This window comes from Balaenoptera musculus, chromosome 15, assembly GCF_009873245.2.
Source record: "Balaenoptera musculus isolate JJ_BM4_2016_0621 chromosome 15, mBalMus1.pri.v3, whole genome shotgun sequence".
Lineage (NCBI taxonomy): Eukaryota > Metazoa > Chordata > Mammalia > Artiodactyla > Balaenopteridae > Balaenoptera > Balaenoptera musculus.
In genome coordinates, this window is record NC_045799.1 from 51,007,024 (window position 1) to 51,025,439 (window position 18,416).

At 64.7% G+C, this 18,416-nt stretch overlaps 1 protein-coding gene across 1 annotated transcript in view; it reads right to left on the reverse strand.

Moving 5' to 3' along the window:
• PKD1 (polycystin 1, transient receptor potential channel interacting) overlaps positions 1-18,416 on the reverse strand; it is a 46,653-nt gene that overhangs the window by 12,328 nt on the left and 15,909 nt on the right. The window contains 25 exon segments of the mRNA XM_036824776.1: positions 45-297; positions 474-630; positions 899-1,519; positions 1,739-1,883; positions 2,620-2,772; positions 3,092-3,263; positions 3,347-3,560; positions 3,632-3,911; positions 4,001-4,144; positions 5,648-5,797; positions 6,023-7,416; positions 7,419-9,641; positions 10,273-10,406; positions 10,640-10,815; positions 11,026-11,157; positions 12,044-12,799; positions 13,287-13,534; positions 13,879-14,005; positions 14,399-14,514; positions 14,855-15,075; positions 16,244-16,427; positions 16,526-17,197; positions 17,544-17,713; positions 17,799-17,870; positions 17,991-18,062. Of these exon segments, the coding sequence (XP_036680671.1) occupies positions 45-297; positions 474-630; positions 899-1,519; positions 1,739-1,883; positions 2,620-2,772; positions 3,092-3,263; positions 3,347-3,560; positions 3,632-3,911; positions 4,001-4,144; positions 5,648-5,797; positions 6,023-7,416; positions 7,419-9,641; positions 10,273-10,406; positions 10,640-10,815; positions 11,026-11,157; positions 12,044-12,799; positions 13,287-13,534; positions 13,879-14,005; positions 14,399-14,514; positions 14,855-15,075; positions 16,244-16,427; positions 16,526-17,197; positions 17,544-17,713; positions 17,799-17,870; positions 17,991-18,062 (8,986 nt within the window).

Sequence of the window (18,416 nt, forward strand, 5' to 3'; positions counted from 1 at the left end):
GGAGCCAGGGCTCCCCAGCAGTCCAAGGATGCAGCACCACTCACGGGGAAGATGAAGTGGACGTGGCTGGGAGGCACAAAGAGACTGGCACCGAAGGCGGTGAGGTGGCGGGTGAGGCAGACAGCCTGGCTGGGCGAGGTCTCCTCTAGGGGCACGAGGCCCTCCGTCCGCCATGCCATCTCCTTCTCGCTGAAGTACTGGCAGAGGGACGTGTACAGACCCACAGACACCTCCAGTGCTGACCATCGGAAGTGGCTGGTCAGGTTCAGGTAGTAGCTCGTGCCCAGATCTCTGGTCCTGGGAGAATTGGGGGGTGTCATGGCCAGACCTGGCCTGGCCCGCTCCCCAAACCCCACAGGGAGCCCCCGGGCCCTGGCACGTACAGATCCGATCATGTCCACCTGCCCTCAGAGACCAGCCCCACCCCGCCAACAAGTCCCACTGCTCCCAGGTCCAGGGCAGGACGTGCTCACCCCGGGGCGATGAAGAAGGTGTAAGGCCTGTGGTCGTCGCCTGCCAGGACCTCCAGGCTGATCCTCCTGCTGGCGGAGCAGTTGTGCTCGTTGGGCCAGGGCATAGCGTGCAGGTAGGCGGCCAGGTAGGGCTCAGGCTCCTCCGGCAGGTAGTGCTCTGCAGGTGGCATGTGCAGGCTCAGACCCCTGCTCGGGCAGCTCACACCACCCCAGGGACAACCCCGGAAGCCCTCCCCAGCCGCCCTGCTGCCCTCCCGCCAGGCCCCCACGGCCCCATAAACAGGAGACAGACTTTACCGAAGGCCACAAGTTGGGGGTGCCGCGAGAGAACGACCTGTTCACCTGGCCACCCCACTGCCCCACACAGGCTGGGCCACGGGAGGGAAGAGGAGGCCGCCCACCGAGGGCCCCGCCACGCCACGCACCGTTCAGCACCATGAAAGTAAGCTGCAGGTGAAGCCCGGCCTCGGGGTTGCTGTTCTCGGGGGTGACCACGACACTGACTGAGGCCTGGGGCTGGACGACGGCGGAGCCAGCAAGGATGCGGTGGCCCTGGGCAGCCTGGTCTGAGTTGTTAGGCACCTTCACGGTGATGGCGCGCTCTGAGGCCAGCTGCCCAATGGGGATCTGGGTGCCGGCCTGTGTCTGGAAAGCCATGGACGCCACCTTGGTGGAGACAGTGTAGTTGCTGATGTAGCCAAAGGGGAAGGGGTTGGAGTCGACGAGGAGGATGAGTTGCACCACATCACTGAGGTTGGACAGGGCCCCGCTGAAGGCTGCGGGGATGGAGAAGTGGCAGCCGGGGCCCGAGGCGTCGCCCTGGCACAGCAGACTCAGCGGGTCTGAGCGCTTGCCCTGTGCCACGATCTCTTCACCCGCCAGGGTCAGGGGCTCCTCGTTGAGCACACGGGAGCGCATGAGGATGCCCATGAGGGCCGACGAGAGCTGGTAGGCCCTGGACGCCACCAGTAGCGACGGTGGCTCTGCCCCCAGCTCCGAGGGCTGTGGGCCCTGCACGTCCGAGCTGGCCAGGTGGATGAGGTCACCTACGGATAGGAGAGATTAGGGGGAGAAGTGGGGAGAGGGGTCATGGGGAAAGGTCGGGGGGAGAGGTATGGTTAGGGGAGAGGTCTGGTGGGGGGAGAGGTGGCAGAGAGGTTGGGGGAGAGGTTGGGGGGAGAGGTCCGGTGGGGGGCAGAGACTGGAAGGTGGGTAGAGGTGAGGGAGAGGTGGGGGAAGGTCCGGGGAGCAGCAGGCGCCCACACCTGTGATGTTGAGGATGCTGTCGGCGATGGCAGTGGGCGTCCCGGTGCCCGCGGCGGTCTCGGCCTGCAGGATGCGCATCATGCCCTCTAGCTTGTGCAGTGTCTTCTTCAGGCACGAGCGGCACACGAATTCCCAGCTGGACACCTGCAGGGAGCCCATCACCATGTCCAGCCCCACTCCAGCCTGGCTAACCCAGGCCAGGTAGGGGCCACTCAGCAGTAGCTCCCCCCACTTCTGCCCCTCAGCCCAGCTCAGCTCCGCCATGCTCGCTGTGATCTTGGAGCAGCCTCTGTGACGGTGGCCTCCCCACCTCCGTGGAGCCGTTCCAAACCACCTTTCATGTTGCAGCTGGAAAATCCATGCCAAACACGGCTACAACCATGGGCATCTCTGCCAGGAGCCCTTCAGTGGCTCTTCCCCACACACAGGCAGAGTTCAAGGTAACGTGGCCCCACTGGCCACCCCAGCCACGCACACAGCCAAGTAAGCCAGGTCGCAGACAGGGCGACCCCCACCCAGAAGACCTTCCCTTCCCTTCTCCTCCACGAGGCCTCGGCAGCAATCCCCTGCCACCCTGAGCACAGTCCCCCCCGCCGTCAAGACAGAGCCCAGCCCAGCCCGGTTGCTGAGTCCTAGGCGAGGGTGGCGGGGTCAGGTGTAACCACAGGCCCACAGGCGAGAGCACAGAACAGCCTCGCCCCTCCCCACACCTGGGCCTTGTGCCCTGGACCCCTGCAGGGTCACCCTGGGGGGCACCTGTGGCTCACGCTGGGACAGCTGAGAACGGGAACGTGGCCACACAGACTTGGCTGGGAAAGGAGCTCTCGGGTCGTCAGGGTTGGGGGCCCAGGGCTGCCGCAGGGCCTGTGTCTCGTCCTACCGTGCACTGGGCCAGGGCGGCCGCAACCTGCTGGATGTCGTCCACGGTGTTGACCCGCAGGGAGACCAGGGTCTCAGTGACGTTCTTGCGTATCTGGGCGCGCAGCTGCCGCCTGGGGTCTGGCTCTGCCGCCATGGCCAGGGCCTGCTCGTACTGCAGGCACAGGGGAGCCGTCAGCAGGAGATGGGCAGCCCTGCCCACAGTGCAGGCCGGCCAAGGGCAGGCATCTCGGCCGCTGCCTAATACCAGTGGCGACTCGAGCCCTGTGTCAAGGGCAAAAGGGGCGTTCCCCAGGACCCCACGTGGGGACTAGGGGCACGAGGAGAGGAGGGGGCAGCCTGGCACTGGGGAGGGCCCCGCAAGTGGGTGCTGCTGGGAGCAGCAGTGGTACCGAGGCCCTGGTCAGGAGAGGGTGTCTGGGCCACCCCCAGCACAGAGGCCAGTGCAGGAGGGGCTCCTCGGCCACACTGACCTCATTGAGCACAGCGATGAGGGCTAGCGAATACTCGATGACGTGCTGGGGGTCGGCCTGGCGCAGCAGCCCAGGTAGCGTGCTCTCTGTGAGGCTGTACAGCCAGGGCGTGAGATCTGGGGGGCCGTCAGGGGACTCTCCGGGGGGCTCTGGCAGGGTGATGGCCAGAGACCTGTGGGCAGAGGTTGTGGATGAACAGGTGGCGGGCCCCCCTCCCACCCCCGGCCAGGCCCTGTTCCACGGGCACAGGCTCACCTGTTGAGGGCGACCACGGCGGCACCCAGCTGGTCCTGCACAACCACAGCCAAGCCCACCACAAAGTGGGGCGCAAAGCCGGGCGGCAGCACGGCCCCATAGATGGAGAGGCTGCCCTTGTAGACACAGAACTCCTCGCAGTGGCCCTGGCGACAGCGCCGCAGCAGCAGGGCATACACCAGTGGAGCACCTGCGTCCTCCTCGTCCTGCCAGCCTGTGGGCCCCCAGGGCATCAGCGGGGTCCCCACATGCCCCCCATCACCAGGGCTCCATGGCTGTACTCACCCACACACTCGAAGTGCACCTTGGTGGTGAGGGCGTGCACGGCCTCGAGCGGGAAGAGGCGGCAGGAGCCCCCCAGTGGAGGGCGGTTCGGGGCGAGATGGATGGAGGCGCAGCCCTGCTCCTGGCCTGAGCGGCCCAGCACCGTGAGCGTGAATGTGTAGCCCTCGCCGTCCCGCAGCACGCCGCGCCGCACCACCAGCCGCATGCCTGCACTGCCCGTGGACGTGGTTGTCTCGTCCAGCACCAGCGTCTCATTGCTAAAGCTGTGCGCGGCCCAGCGCTGAGGGGGCACCCAGATCGCAGGTGCTCAGGGGCGGGTCTCCCCCAGGCCCCCCCACCTTAGGTCCCCACCCGGGGCCCCCTGCTCACCCCGCGCTCGGAGCCCCCGCCGCAGTTGTCACAGCGGCCCTCCAGGTACACGTAGGAGCTGCGGCTCACTGCGTACACCGCCTGCGCCTTGCAGGACACACACTCCAAGGACACGATGGGTACCCGGCCCCTCCGGATCAGCACCTGGAGGCCGGGCAGGATTAGAGCGAGACATGCCCACCCTGGCCAGGAGCCTCCAGATTGGGGCTCTGCTCCTGAGGCCCAGACCCTTGAGTCTGCCCCATGTGGTGGGTGGTAGCGAAACCCATGGAAGAGCAGGGCTCCTGCCCCTGCCACCCTCCCACCTGCAGAAGCTCCTCTCAGGCCCAGCCAACTCCTAAGTCAGCCCGAAGCCCAGGTTCTGTGTGGCCATGAGCTCAGCCCTCACCCAGGATATTTACGTCACTTTGTGACTCCCAGGATTAGCGAGGGGCAGTCGGGGGGAGGATAGGGGGAGGAGGGAATTTAATGAAGCTCAGACCATGGTGGGCTTATTTTCTGCAGCACCCCGGGCCGGTCTTGGGCCTGGCACATAGCAGGCACTCGACAGGTACTCGGCTACAAACGGATAGATGAACAGAGGCATGAAGGTACGGATGGACGAGTGTCCGCGTGGGGACAAGCATAGCTCAGCTCAGCGCGGCCCCGTCTGAGCCTCGCACTGCTCTCTGCACTGGGGGTGGGGCCCACATCAGACAGCCCCAGACGGCCACTCCGGGCAGAAACCTGGCATGGGGGACGGACACCCCATCCCGGGCACCAGCAGGGCCTGATGCACCCGCTCCTGTTACAGCAGCAGGAGTGGTGCCATGGGGCCAAGCATACGTGGTCCTGACCACTTGGCGGCTTAGAGAGGGAGAGAGAGCGTGCTCTACACACAGGCAAGAACAGGCCCTCCCCATTCAGGGAGGGGACACCATGCTCTGGGGAAGGGACGTGTCTCCTCGCTGTTGGCCTTCAGTGCTGCGGAGACAGTAAATTTCTCACAAACCACTAGGGCCTGTGCTGCGCCTCTAAGCTTCATGTGCAGCTATGGCCTTTTTAGAAGAAAGCAATGCCAGGTGAGCATCTCATTAAGTAGAATTAGCATCAAGAGTAATAATAACTTAAAAGCAATAGCTTCTAGAAGCACTAAAACAAAAAACCAAAAAACCAAAAAAAACCTTAAAAATGGGTGCTCGGGAACTTCCCTGGTGGCGCAGTGGTTAAGAATCTGCCTGCCAATGCACGGGACACGGGTTCGGGCCCTGGCCCGGGAAGATCCCACATGCCGCGGAGCAGCTAAGCCCATGCGCCATAACTACTGAGCCTGTGCTCTAGAGCCCGTGAGCCACAACTACTGAGCCCGTGTGCCACAACTACTGAAGCCCATACGTCTAGAGCCCGTGCTCCGCAACAAGAGAAGCCACCACAATGAGAAGCCTGCACACCACAACAAAGAGTAGCTCCCACTCACCGCAACTAGAGAAAGCCCATGTGCAGCAACAAAGACCCAACACAGCCAAAGATAAATAAATTAAAAAAAAAAAAAAATGGGTGCTCAGTACTATGTGCAGGCAGGGGCCCTGTGCACTCAGCCTCTCTGGCAGTCCCCCCTACCCTGGGGGCCGGTAGCTCCACCCAGGGCTGGGCCAGGGCAGCACCCACCGTCTGGTTGGTGACCTCCTCCTTGCGGCCTGCCTTCCATACAGTCAGGTTGAAGGTGTACTCCACACCGGCTTGCAGACGCTCCCGGGGGATGGTGACCACGCTGCTCCCACGGGGCCCGAAGTTCAGCGCACACCCGCCAGTCTCACTCTGCAGTCCATAACGGGGTGGTGGGAGGGGGGGCGCACGAGGGTGAGACCCTAGGCCTGCCTCCAATTAGAGCCTGGCCCAGGGACGGCTGGGAAGACCCCTCACCCTGCTGGGATGGAGCCCACCAGGCACTCAGACATATCAAGCGGACCCAAGAGCCTGCCAGCCTCATTCACACAAACGACCTAAGGGGGATCAGGACGACTGCCCCGCCATGTGGCTGACCTGTGTCGAGGCCACGCAGGCCCAGTGGAAGCTGAGCGGCGTCTGGTCACCGTCCTCCAGGTTGGGGTCATAGGACTTGCTCCCATCCAGCACCAGGTCCTGAGAGTCCGACCACACACGGTAGGAACCACCCTCGACAATGGGCACCAGGCGCTCAGGGGCCACTGTCACATTGGCCTGGATGCTCCGTGCCAGTGGCGTGTCCCCAAATGACACCACGAACACAAAGCAGTAGTGGCCCACAGGCAGCACCATCCGTGGCACCACCAGCTGGGGCCGGCTCACATCCACACTGGGCAGGGTCACCCGGGCCATGCGCCCAGGCCGCTGGCAGCTGGTGGCGCGGTACACCTCCCAGCGGTACTCAGTCTGGTACGTGACGCAGTCACGCAGGTCAACGTGGGCCTCCAGGTAGTTGCGCTGGGAACGCCGCATAAGCACCTGCGGGGGCAGGGCCACATCCACCTCGGGCTCCCTGCAGGCCAGCACGTGGACGGTGACTGTGGTCTGCGCCACAAAGAAGCTCACCAGGTTGGTGGCGTTCACCTCCACACGGTAGTCCCCAGGCTGCAGGTAGTAGTGAGCCGCCCAGGGAACCTCCGTGTCCTCTGCCAGGGCCCCGTCCCCAAAGTCCCAGTGGTAGGCCACACGCCGGGGGCTGGGGCTTGTGGCAGCCTCGAAGCGGGCCGAGCGGTTGGTGAAGCAGCGGCCACTGCGCAGCGCCACGTGCTGAATGACGTCCTGGACCTCAACCACGAGCGTGTGGTTCACGCCGCCCAGCTCGTTGAAGGCTCGCACGTGGATCTCCAGCTGCCCCGCGGCCACGGGGGTATAGGTGACGTCGCGACCCGACAGGATGACCAGCGAGTCCCCCTGGACCTTCTGCAGCGAGAAGTACCACGCGTAGGCAACACGGGAACCCCGCTGCACCCGGGCCGTGAAGTTCCTCTCGGCGCCCGTGGCAATGGCCGGCTCGCAGCAGTCGGGCACCTGGAGCCCACCCACGGCCTCCAGCACCGAGACACGCACCTGTGCCTGCACCCGGCTTACGTGGTTCTCGGCCTGGATGCTCACCGTGTAGTCCCCGACCCGGGGGAAGCTGCGGGAGAAGTGGGGCCCGGGGAGCACCTCGAGGCCAGCCCCGCTGACCTGTAGGTGGAAGCTGACGGCCGAGCCGGCGGCCAGCAGGATCTGAAAGTGAACCAGCTGCCCGGGCTCCACCACCTTCCTGCTGGCCCATAGCACCAGGCCCACGATGGGCTCCTCCACCGTGAGGTTGTGTGTGGCCACGACCCAGCTGACCGCGTTGGAGGCGTTGAGCCGAATGGAGAAGGTGCCGGCGTCGGGGAGGACCATGGCGATGTGCTGGCCATGCCTGCTGCCACCCGGCACGGCCAGCACCAGCTCACGTTGGTGCCCGAGGCCAGCTGCCCCCAGAAAGGCACGGTGGAACTGGCCACCACAAAGCTGCAGTCCAGTTCACCGGCCCTGATGCTGAGGCCACTGACAGGCACTTGCACAGCCACCTCAATGCTGGCGTTGGCTGAGCCCAGTTGGTTCTTGGCCGTGACTGTGACCAGGTGCAGGCCGGGGCTGGGAAAGGTGTGGGTGGTGGATGGCTCTGGGGTCTCCCAGCCCAGCCCTTCCTCCAGGGACCAGGTGTAAGTGACGCCACTGCCACCAGCCAGCTCAGCACGGAGGGCGACACTTGCATTGACAGCCACCGGGTTCGGGGAGGCGGCGGCGGCCAGCCACCCCACAGGCTCCACAAAGTTCACGGTGCGGTTGGCCGAGGCGCTGCCCAACATGTTGGTGGCCCGCAGCTGGACGTGGTAGGTGCCAGCCTCCAGCACGGTGAGCGAGAAGGCTTTGCCACTGCCAGCCAGGGCCAGGCCACCGTCCCGCTGAGCGGTCCAGCTGTAAGAGATGTTGGTGCCATCCCTGACTGCGGCCTGCAGCTGCAGCGTGCGGTTGGTGGGGAAGCAGCAGCTGCCGCCGCCGCCCACCACCTGCAGCCCCTCGATGTGCTGCAGGACATAGATGAAGATACTGTCCTGGGCGACGCCCACCTCATTCTCAGCAGTGACAATGATGTTGAAGGTGCCGACAGACCGGAAGGTGTAGGAGATGGTGGAGCCCCCAGGGATGGGTGTGCAGCGGTCACAGAGGACCCAGGAGTAGTGCACGTCACTGCCCGCCTCCAGGGAGGTGCTGAAGCTCACACTGCCATTCAGGGGTACCACCGTGCGGCTGGCGTTGACGCTGAGCCCCCGCACGCGCCGCTGCACAGTGACATTCAGCTGGGCTTCCCCACGGCTCACCTCGTTCCAGCCGGACACCCTGACGGGGAAGCAGCCCGTGCTGCTGTAGGCGTGGGTGACCGCAGGGCCCTGGAGCCGCCCGCCATCCCCCAGCTCCCACAGGTAGGTGGCGGGGTGCCCGCGTCCCACAGCAGAGAACAGGTAGGGCTGCTGTAGCTCCAGCACGTGGGAGCCATTGACCCTGATGCCTGTGAGATCCACGGGCTCCTGCACCTCCACGAGTGCCGAGTCGTTGGCGGCTGAGATGTTGTTGGACACGGTGACCGTCACCAGGTAGGAACCTGAGTCCCAGTAGGTGAATGTGGCCTCAGGGCCCCCGACGCGGGCAGCAGCATCCTCGGTGCCGAAGTCCCAGGTGTAGCGGTAGGGGAATGGGGGCCAGGCGCAGGCAACTAGCCGGGCTGCGTCCCCGACCCGCACGAACTGCCTCTCGGGCCGCACGGTGATGTTGCCCACCTCGGGCTCCACGCAGATGCTGCTGAAGTAATGCGCCTTGTTCACGTGGCTCGACAGGACCAGCGCCAAGGGGAATGTACCGCTACGTGTGAAATTGTGCATCACTGTCGGGTCCCCTCGGACGGTTGTGTTGGACGAGCCGTCCCCGAAAGTCCAGTCGAAGATGTAGTGGGTAGGGTCCCCGGTGACGTGGGCTGTGAGCTGGGCGTGTGGCTGGGTGGGGATGCAGGCCGTAGGGTCGATCCACAGCACCTCCAGGACGAAGACCTGTACGGGCAGGCTCCGGGCCAGGTTTCCAGTGGGGCTGGACGCGCCCACGGTCACCGTGCAGTTCTGTGCCCGCAGGTACACGTGCTCTACCGTGGCCTCAGGGCCTGTGAGCACCGTGCCATCCCCCATGTCGAAAGTCCATGTGACGTTGTCGCCCGAATCCAGGCTGGCGCTGACCACCACGGGTGCACCCTGCTCCACGGCTGGGCTCAGGCTCACGGTCAGGCCACGGAGTTCCTCGAAGACACGGACGCTGATACTCGCCACTGTGCTGCTCACCGTGTTGTTGACCTCCAGTCGGATGTGGTATGCGCCGCTCGAGGCGAACGTGTGGTTGACCTCTGGCTGGGGCTGTGTTACAGCTGGGGAGCCATCCCCGAAGTCCCACGTGTACAGGACACCCCCAGGCGAGGGAAGCGGGTGTGGGAAGAAGGTGACAGGCCAGCCAGCCACCAGGACCCGGCTGCCCGTGGCCACGGCCATGGCAGGCAGGGTGGCGCGCACACTCACAGGCACCTGCTGCGTCAGGTTCTCGAAGGTACTGGACACGAGCAGGGTCAGGTTGTATTCACCTGGCAGACAGGCCCAGAATGGGGACGGGGCCGGAGCCGCCGCCACCACCTACTCAGCAGAACCCCTCCTAACCCCGTGCTGTGGGCAGGGGCCTGGGGTGGGGGTGAGGCGCAAAGCAGGGCCCCAGTCATAACGTGAACAGAGAACGCCCTTGGACCCAGGCCCAGGTGCTCTCAGCACAGGGCGAGACGCAGGGCTGAGGCAGAAAGATGAAGATCGACCGTCTCCAGGTACGAGTGCCCTTGGGGTGACAGGGCAGGCATAGGTGCAGGGCTGGGATCATAGGGGCACCACTGTTTACTCTGCATTTGTGTGTGTGAGGCTTCTGGAATTTCAAAAATGACTAAAAGGAACCTTCCCTTCTCCCCCAAAAAAGGCTCAGGGGAGGAATCAGGAGGGGATAGAAGGGTCCGGTTTCTGGCCAGCAGACTTGAATCATGGGTCTCAGAGGCCTAATCCACCCCTCAACCCTGGACATCCCTTCTTCACCCCAGTGAGGGCCCTGCGCCATCAGCCCAGGCTGGATCCCGGGAGGCAGGACCAAGGGGGGCTGTCCCCCAGGGAGGGGCTGTCCCCGGGGCAGGGCTCGCCCAAGCTGGAGGCTGGCAGGGCAGCAGGCCTGCCCCTTACCTGGGACAGTGTAGGTGTGTGTGATGTTGTGCTCCACCAGCACCTGGGCCACTGTGGGGTCTGGGACCTGGAAGGACTCGTTGTATGGAGGCTTGAACTGGCCGATCACCTGCTCCCCATCCCCAAAGGACCACCTGCCAGGGCAGCGGGCAGGCGGTGAGCAGGCTAGGAGGGAGGGGTAGGAGGGAGGGGTAGGAGGGAGGGGTGGGGAGGGCCCGGCTGTAGTCCCTTTCCTTGCACGTCCTTTCAGGGTACCACCCGCCCTGCTGCAGCCCCGCAGCCGCTCCCAACGTCCTATGTACCCAGCACGTCCTGACAGATGAGGAGGTGGAGGCTGAGGCCCCACCCAGGAGCCCAGCACACTCACAGAAAGGCCACCTCCATGGCCGAGTCCACCAGCACATCAGCCGCCAGCACCAGCGTGGCATTGGGGGGCAGCACGGGCGGCACCGCAGACACCCGCAGGCCCCGCATCCTGTGCATCCGCTCGACGGTGACGTTGTAGTTCACGGTGACGTTGCTCACATGGTTGGAGGCCGTCAGCTGTGGGGACAGGCGGCAGTGAGCAGGCCACCAGCCGGCCACAGGGCAGTGTGGACAAAGCCCCTCCCCGCACTCACCCACAGCTGCCATGGGGTCCTCGGGAGCAAAGCAGAACAGAAGGCACAGGTGAGCAGCGGACAGCCCAGCCCCCGCCCCCGCCCCCGCCCCCCCCACCCTACTCTCCACCCTGTGCCCACGCCCCCCGCCCACCGAGAGCTTGAAGACAGCGGCGCTCTGGTAGATGACGTTGAAGACCACATTGTGGAAGGTCAGGGACTGTTTGTCATCAATGGTCCAGCGGAAGACCACGTCCGAGCCAGCCTCCACCACGGGGCTGTACCTCTGCAAAAGGGCACAGCGTCAGCTGGCCATGGCCCTGCCCCAGCCCAGGGTCTTTGGGGGAACAACTGTGCCCTCAACCCACGTCTATCCGCCTGGACATAGCTCCCTATGGGGCTTCCCTCTAGGCTAAAGAGGCCACACAGTGCAGGGCTGAGCCTGGGCTTGGTTACATCCTGACCTCTCTGTACCTCAGTTTCCTCATCTGTAAAGTAAACCCAACACCCGTGACAAGAAGCCAACCTACCTCAGTCCGTGCACCCCCATCCCAGGGCTCCTGCTCAGGCCCCCGTAGCTGGACAGCACAGTGCCATTTGGGAAGGCACGTGAGTCTCAATGGGCCTCATGGCTCTGGATGTTTACCTGAGTCACCTGATAGAACAGGTGTGAACAGGGAAGCCCGGGGAAGGGGATACAACTGCCCAACAGCCCCTGTGCTAAGGCTGCAGAACTGGTGGCTGCCTTATGTGAGGTGGGTGCTCCCAGAACAGGGACAGGGACAGCCCCTCCCGGAGTGGCACCGACAGTGGCCGGGTGGCATCAGACCCCAACCTCAAAAAGCGCTCACTTTAGCCAGGTGAGAACACAGCAGGGCCCCGAAAACACACCCAGGATCAGCGAGGTCAGAGGTGGGTGAAGAGCTTGACAATTCGTGCAGGAAATGTGACAGCAAAAAGAAGCATTTTCAGAGCAACTGTTTCACAGGTGACTTCCCAGTAACTTAGGAATTAACGAAACATCTGAGGAGCCACTGAACAGGACCTGCCCAGAAACTGACACCGAGCCCACTGTCCTCGGCGACCAAGTGCTCTCCTCGCTGGGGAGAGGCCGCCCTCTGCATAGGCACCTTGTCTCAGGGCGGGGCGGGGGGGGGGGGGCCCACACTCACCACCAGGACGCCCTGCAGCACACGAGCCTCAGGGCTGGGCGTGGCGCGGAGACCGCGGATGGGCTCCTCAGCCTTCACCCGCAGGCTGAGGTTGGCCTGGCCAGCACCGTTCTCCACCACAACTGCCAGATCGTGCTCGCCCTCGCTGAGCCCGGGCAGCGCCAGCACCGAGAACAGGGTGCTATTGGCCTCGTGGGCACAGCCGGGCACCAGGGCAGCCACAATGGCAGGGCAGGCAGCCTCAAAGGGCGCACTGACGTTGCCCCCAGGGAAGCATGCCGTGGCCGTGGCGTTGGTACCGGAGTCCACCTGGAGCACCAAGGCCGAGCCGTTGGTGGGCATGTAGAGGCGGCCGTCGTAGAGGGCCGGGTAGATGGCCCGAAGCCCTGCCACCGGGGAGAGCACGTTGAAGCTGCAGGACAGGTTGTGCCTGGACACGCTGTTGCCCACTGTGGCCCTGACCTCATAGCGCCCCGGCCGCCGCAGCCCCGGGTTGGGGCTCAGGCCCAGCAGAGGGGTGAGCCGCTCTGTGGCAACAAGCAGCCGCAGGGCACAGGCAGGGCCAGCCGGGGCCGCCTCCAGCTGGGCAGGCAGGTGGGCCAGCCAGGCTGAGACGTTGGTGGAGAAGTACGGGGCCTTGGAGCCAGGGATGCCGAGTGCCGGGGGGCAGCGCAGGAGGGCGCCCGGTCCGGCATCGTGCTGCAAGCTGATGAGGTCACCAGGGAGCAGGGGGCTGTCCTGGCCGTGGAAGGTGACCTACAGGAGAGGGGGGTGGGCCTGTGTCAGGTCCTCACAGTGGGTCAGGGACCTGTAGGCAGCACTGGGCCAGGGGCTCCAGCGGGCGGCAGAACCCCCCTGGGGTAACCCAGAGTCACCCCCTACAGGGGTGTCAACACTCCTCATTCACTCACACACCATCAGGCTTCACAGGGGTCCCCAAGGCACTCAAGATGGGGACAGATGGAACACACAGGGCAGAGAGGATGCAGGCAGGGGTGGGGCTTCCCCAGACAGGGGAGGGACTTCTGGACATTGGCCAGCCTTGCCCAGAGAGGGGAAGAGTCCTCCTTAAAAGGCAAGTGCAAAGGCCCTGGGGCGGGAGCTTCTCACGGTTGGCAGAGGAGGAGAGCACTGCCGAGGCGGGAGGCGGGTGGGTTGGGGACCTGGAGGGCTGTGCAGAACAATCTGCATTTTGTTTGTGTTTGACGGGGAGGCAGAAGGCACCTAGGCCAGTGATACACACCGAGTACTGGGCAGGGGGGCCCGCAGGCACAGAGAAGAGGAATTCTTTCCACAATGCATAGGAGATCCCAGGGAGCCCCAGCCCTGATGTGGATCCGTTGGCACAGGCCCGAAGGTGGCAGGGGGCGTCCAGAGGCAGGCAGATGTTGGATCTGGGGCACGGGTGTCCTTCTGGTGTGCATGTAGGGATGGGCTCAGTCCTGTTTTCCAGGGACCTACTCTGGGGCTCGCTGCTGTTTCCTGGGGCCCCTGCAAGGAAAGAAGGGGTGTCAGGTACCCCAATTTGCTAACAGATCATAAGGACGCCCTGCTACGACGTGAGGTCTCACCAGGCAGTGTACCCGTCCCCCACCATCACTCCTCTAACCCTCCCCACACCAGGCCAGCTGACTGACCCCAGAGAGTCCCCAGCCCCAGCAAGTTCCCCACCAAACCCATCCTTGGGATCCCCAGCATGAGTTGGCATCTCTGTGGACCCCACTCTGTCCACCTTGATGCTGGAGACCAGTCCAGTGGGCAAGGGACCAGCAGACACCACAGTGCAGAGAGGCTGCTCGAGCCCCCCAAGTCCCACTGCCAGGATGGAGTCCCACCTGTTCCTCGCATGGCCCGATACACCTGCAGCCGCAGCTGGGCAGGCCCGCTGAGCTCCGGGGTCCCGAACTCGGCAGCAGTGAGGAAGGCTTCGCGGCTCGGGCTCAAGCCAGGAAACACCATCACCTGCCAGGGCAGGGGGGCCACTCAGCTCCACCAACCCCGGCCCTCAGCCGGCCCCACCCCGATGCCCAAACACCCACCAGGTCAGAGGGGAGGAGCCACCAGATGGGCCTTCAAGAGGCCCCCACTGGCCTCATTTCACACAGTGGGAGACAATGTCACTCAGGAGAAAAAAATCAGGTCAAAACCATCTGTGAGCAACAGGAATTGTACCTTCATTTCTAAAAAATCCCCAAGCACCGAGAGAAAAGGCTCTCCCGATGCCAGGCCTGGGTGCTACTCCCCTCTGCACTGACTCTACTGGACACAGAATGTTAATAAGGCCCAGAAAAAGGCTTCTTGTTTTTTAAAGGGAACTGCAACAGCCAGGGCAAGAAACCTGGAAGGCCAGCCTACCTCAACGGGCTCCCGGGGGGCTGAGAGGGCCTCCTGCTGCACCAGGGGGCTCAGGGGCCCCTGCAGGTCCCCACTGGGTGCTCCCACGAGGAAGTTCTCTGCATCCCACACAGGGCCTGGGGTGCAAGTGTGCAATGAGGTGCTGTTCCCAGGCCGAGGAGGAGTGTGTTGGGGGCCCAGGGTGGGGCCAGACCTGGGACTGAGCCACGTGGCAGTAGCCCCTGGCTCCCTCCACCTGTTTTGTCCAGTGTGGGCTCAGTCCGGGACAGCAGACACTCAGCCAACACCTAACGAACACTGAACAGCTAAGGAATGAACTGGGGTGCCAGGGGCAGCTGTCCTGGCCAGGATGGGAGGAGCTCCCGGGGTGGCCAGGGGACCCTGTATGCTTTGGAGGAGGGGTGTCCTGGGCCAGGGCACCAGGTGCTCCCCAGCCTCCCAGGGGCCCCAGCGCACCTCCGGGCCGCAGCTCACAGACGTAACTGTGCGGTGCCGAGCACAGGTCCGTGTTGCACTGCCCAGCAGGCCCGAGCCGCACGCAGCGCTCAGCTGTGGCGGGGTGCGGCTCCCCGGGCAGCCAGTTCTGGCAGCTCTCCAGGCTGAAGGCCTCACCCTGTGGCGCTGGGCCCACCTCTACCCCCTCCACAGCTGAGAAGCCGATCCACACGTCCAGGCTCCTGCAGGCAGACAGAGGGAAGGGCAGGCGCTCGGGGGCTCCCAGGAGACAAGCACCCCTCCCTCTGCCCTCTCTCTGGGGGCACCCTCCTCAGAGCAGCCTGTCAGGCAGGCTCTGCCTCTGTCCCCACTTTCCAAATGGGGAAACTGAGGCTCAGACATGACTTGGCAAGCAAGGCCCACACCAATGCCCACCCAATCACCCATCCGATGGGGCCAGGGGCCCAGCTGAGACCCTCATGGGGCTCCACCTCACTCTGGCCCAGGGCCACGTAGACCTGTGTGTGTCCGGAGGTGAGGCTCCAGGTGTGGCATTTGGGGACCAAGACACCCACATATCAGCCGCCAAACAGGCTACTCCCCACAGCTCTGCCAGGGCAGAGAGACCCTCCTGGAGGCAGGGCTTGTAGATACAAGGACAGGGACAAATATTGGGACAGGGTCAGACAGAGGGACAGGCAGCAGGGGTGGCTGAGGTGCTGTGGTCAGAGCTGGGTGCTGGGGCTGCATTACTACCTGCGAACCAAGTGACCTTGGGCAAGCGCTTTGACTGCTTTGGGCCTCTATTTCCCCTCGGGAAGTCCAGGGTGACCCACAGTCCAATCAGCCCCTTCCCACACAGGGACCCTGGGAGAGGAGGGGGGCCAGCCTCCACCCCATCCCGCCCCCCAGCCATGGCAGGTGCTGAGGGCTGACTAGAGACCAGGCGGGGCCACCTATGGTGACCACTACAGAGCACACGCCCCCACAGGCCTGGGCAGCCAGAGTGTCCAAGAGGCTCCTCGTGCGTGGGCAGCGCTTGGCAGCAGTGACCACCCGGGGGGGGAGCAGCATGAGGAGCAGGAGGAAGCGCAGCCACCATGGTCACACCAGAACCTCACCTGTCCCTGCCAGGAGGGGCCCAGCAAGGGACAGTGGGGGCAGGATACAGGGCCGGGGGTGCACCTCCCACAGGGGGCACCCCTGTGTCCACATCTGTGCCGAGAGAGCGGATAGGAACGGCCACCCACGGGCACAACATGGCTCCTCATCCCCAGATCCAGGCTGGCTGGCCGGACACAGCACCTCCAGATACCCCAGTGTGCTCATGCTCCATCCCCACCCCAGCATTCTGGGGACCTCCCCCCACCTCCCAGCCTCTCCGAGGACCAGCAGCATTTGGGCAGGCACCTGGTGACGCGGGAGACCAGGAAGTGCTGGACGGCAGGACTGTCCACCATGGCCAGGGCGGCCCCGGCCCAGGCCCGGCACTGCTCCTGAGCCTGCAACCAGGCCGCCTTCTCCACCACCAGGCGGTAGCAGCGTCCGTTACCAGGGAAGATCTCAGTGTCCGAGGGGCAGAGCGGATGCACCACTGGGGGGTCAGAGGGCAGAGAGACGGGGCATCGATGTGTGCCCAACCAGGGCTGCCCCACCCACCCCGACTCAGGCCCAGGGGCGAGGCGGCCCCACCTCGGGCTGGCTCCTCGCCCAGGGCCACGATGCTGTAGGTGGCCTCGAGGCCGGAGCCGCCACGGTTTCGGACGCCGAGCTTCAGGGTCTCGTCGCTATGCACAGAGGCCAGACACATGAGCTCCAGGGCTATGGGAGCCGCCTCCACCCGCACCTCTGCCCAGAGCCGAGCAGAGCCGACCCCCAGGGCCAGCACAGCTGTCACGGGATAGCGCCCAGGCAGCACATAGTGGTGAGTGGCATCCGGGCCAGCAACGTCCACCTCAGGGGAGCCGTCGCCGAAGTCCCAGCGCGTGGAGCTGACTGGCAGTGAGGCAGTGATGTGGAAGGCTGCGGGCTGGCCAGAGGCCAGAGGTCCTTGGGGCCCCACCAGGGCAGCCCCTGGGGAGGCAGGGAAGATGTTCTGGAGGAGGGTGGGTCCCCGGCAGGTGGGGGTGGGGGGCAGTGGGGGGCTGGAGCAGGAGGGTAGGCAGGCCGAAGAGGCATTGGGAGGCCGGGCCAACCCGCACAGGCACCTGCCCTGCTCTGAGAGGGCCGCGAGGCCCTGGCCAGCCGCGAAGCAGAAGGCGCTACAGGCCTCAGGGGCCAGCGGGCCCTCGTGGGCAGCTGAGAAAGCCACCAGCGCCACGGCGCCCGAGCTGTCGTCAGGGACACAGGCGACGTACTCCTCACCTGGAAGGGGCAGGCAGGCTGGTCCCTAGGGTGCACTCCACCCCATTCTACACCCCAGATCACATCATCTCCGACCCTCCAACGGCTGTGTGGCACTCACCCCCACCCCCAGGCTGGTCTCCCTGCCTCCGCCCACATGGTCCCCTGGTCCAGAGGGCCTCCCTGACCCCTCCCCCAGTCAGTCTGTCTCAGCCCCTGTAATTATTTCTCTCATGCAGCTGTTCCCCGATCCCCATCTGCCACCCTAGGCTGGAGACCCCTGAAAACCGGCAGGGTTCCCGCCGGCTGCTTGGCCAAAGCTGCCAGGCAGGGAGGGAACAAGTGTGTCCCGCCCACCCACACTCACCACAGCCGCTGTCCAACAGGGGGCCGCTGAGGAGGGGCCGGCCGGCCAGGGGGCCGGGCCCAGCGCACGTGGCCGCCTCGGGCCGCACCACGCGGACCTGCTGCTCCTCTGCCCAGCGCGGCAGCCAGGCCAGACCACAGTCACACTCCAGCGGGTTCCCGCTCAGGTTTCTGCAGGGGGCGGGGCAGGCTCAGAGGGCAGGTGTGGGGGCCATGGGCCCAGCTGCCGACAGCCACCAAAACCAACAAAACTTACATTTCACTTAAATTAAATAAATTAGCAAATATTCCTTCTTCTAATGTAGAAAGCTTGTTGTTGCTTATGTCCCTGGAAGAAAGGAGAGATTCAACAGGGTCTGACGCGAGCCCCCTTAACCACAACAGTGACAGGCAGCCGCCACCTGCCCACTGCATGGAATCCCACAGCGGCCCTGGAGGGGACACTCACAGCTCCGTCAGCGCCGAGAGGTTCGCCAGAAGCCCGACGTCCAGCGCCCGGAGCAGGTTGTGGGAGACATCTCTAGAGAGCAAAGCAGCTGCAGGTCAGTGCTGGGGCCCAAGGCAGGGCACAAAGTCCACCCGGGCCCACCTCAGACGCTCTCCAGCTGCAGCCTCCCACCCTCTGAGCTCCCTCTTCCCAGGGCCAGAGGTGGAAGACCTGAATGAACTCTCATCTGGAGAGCCCGAGGCAGGAGAGAGCTGGCCCCTCAGCACTCCATCCATGCCCTGCCCCTTCCCCTCCCACCCCCTGCCCCCTCGCCCAGCAGGACTGCACCATGGAGGGCAGGCTTCACCCCTCCACACACGGTTCAGAGCACACAAGGCAGCCCAGGGGTTTCCAGGGCCAGGGGCCCAGCTGCTACCAGCTGGAGGG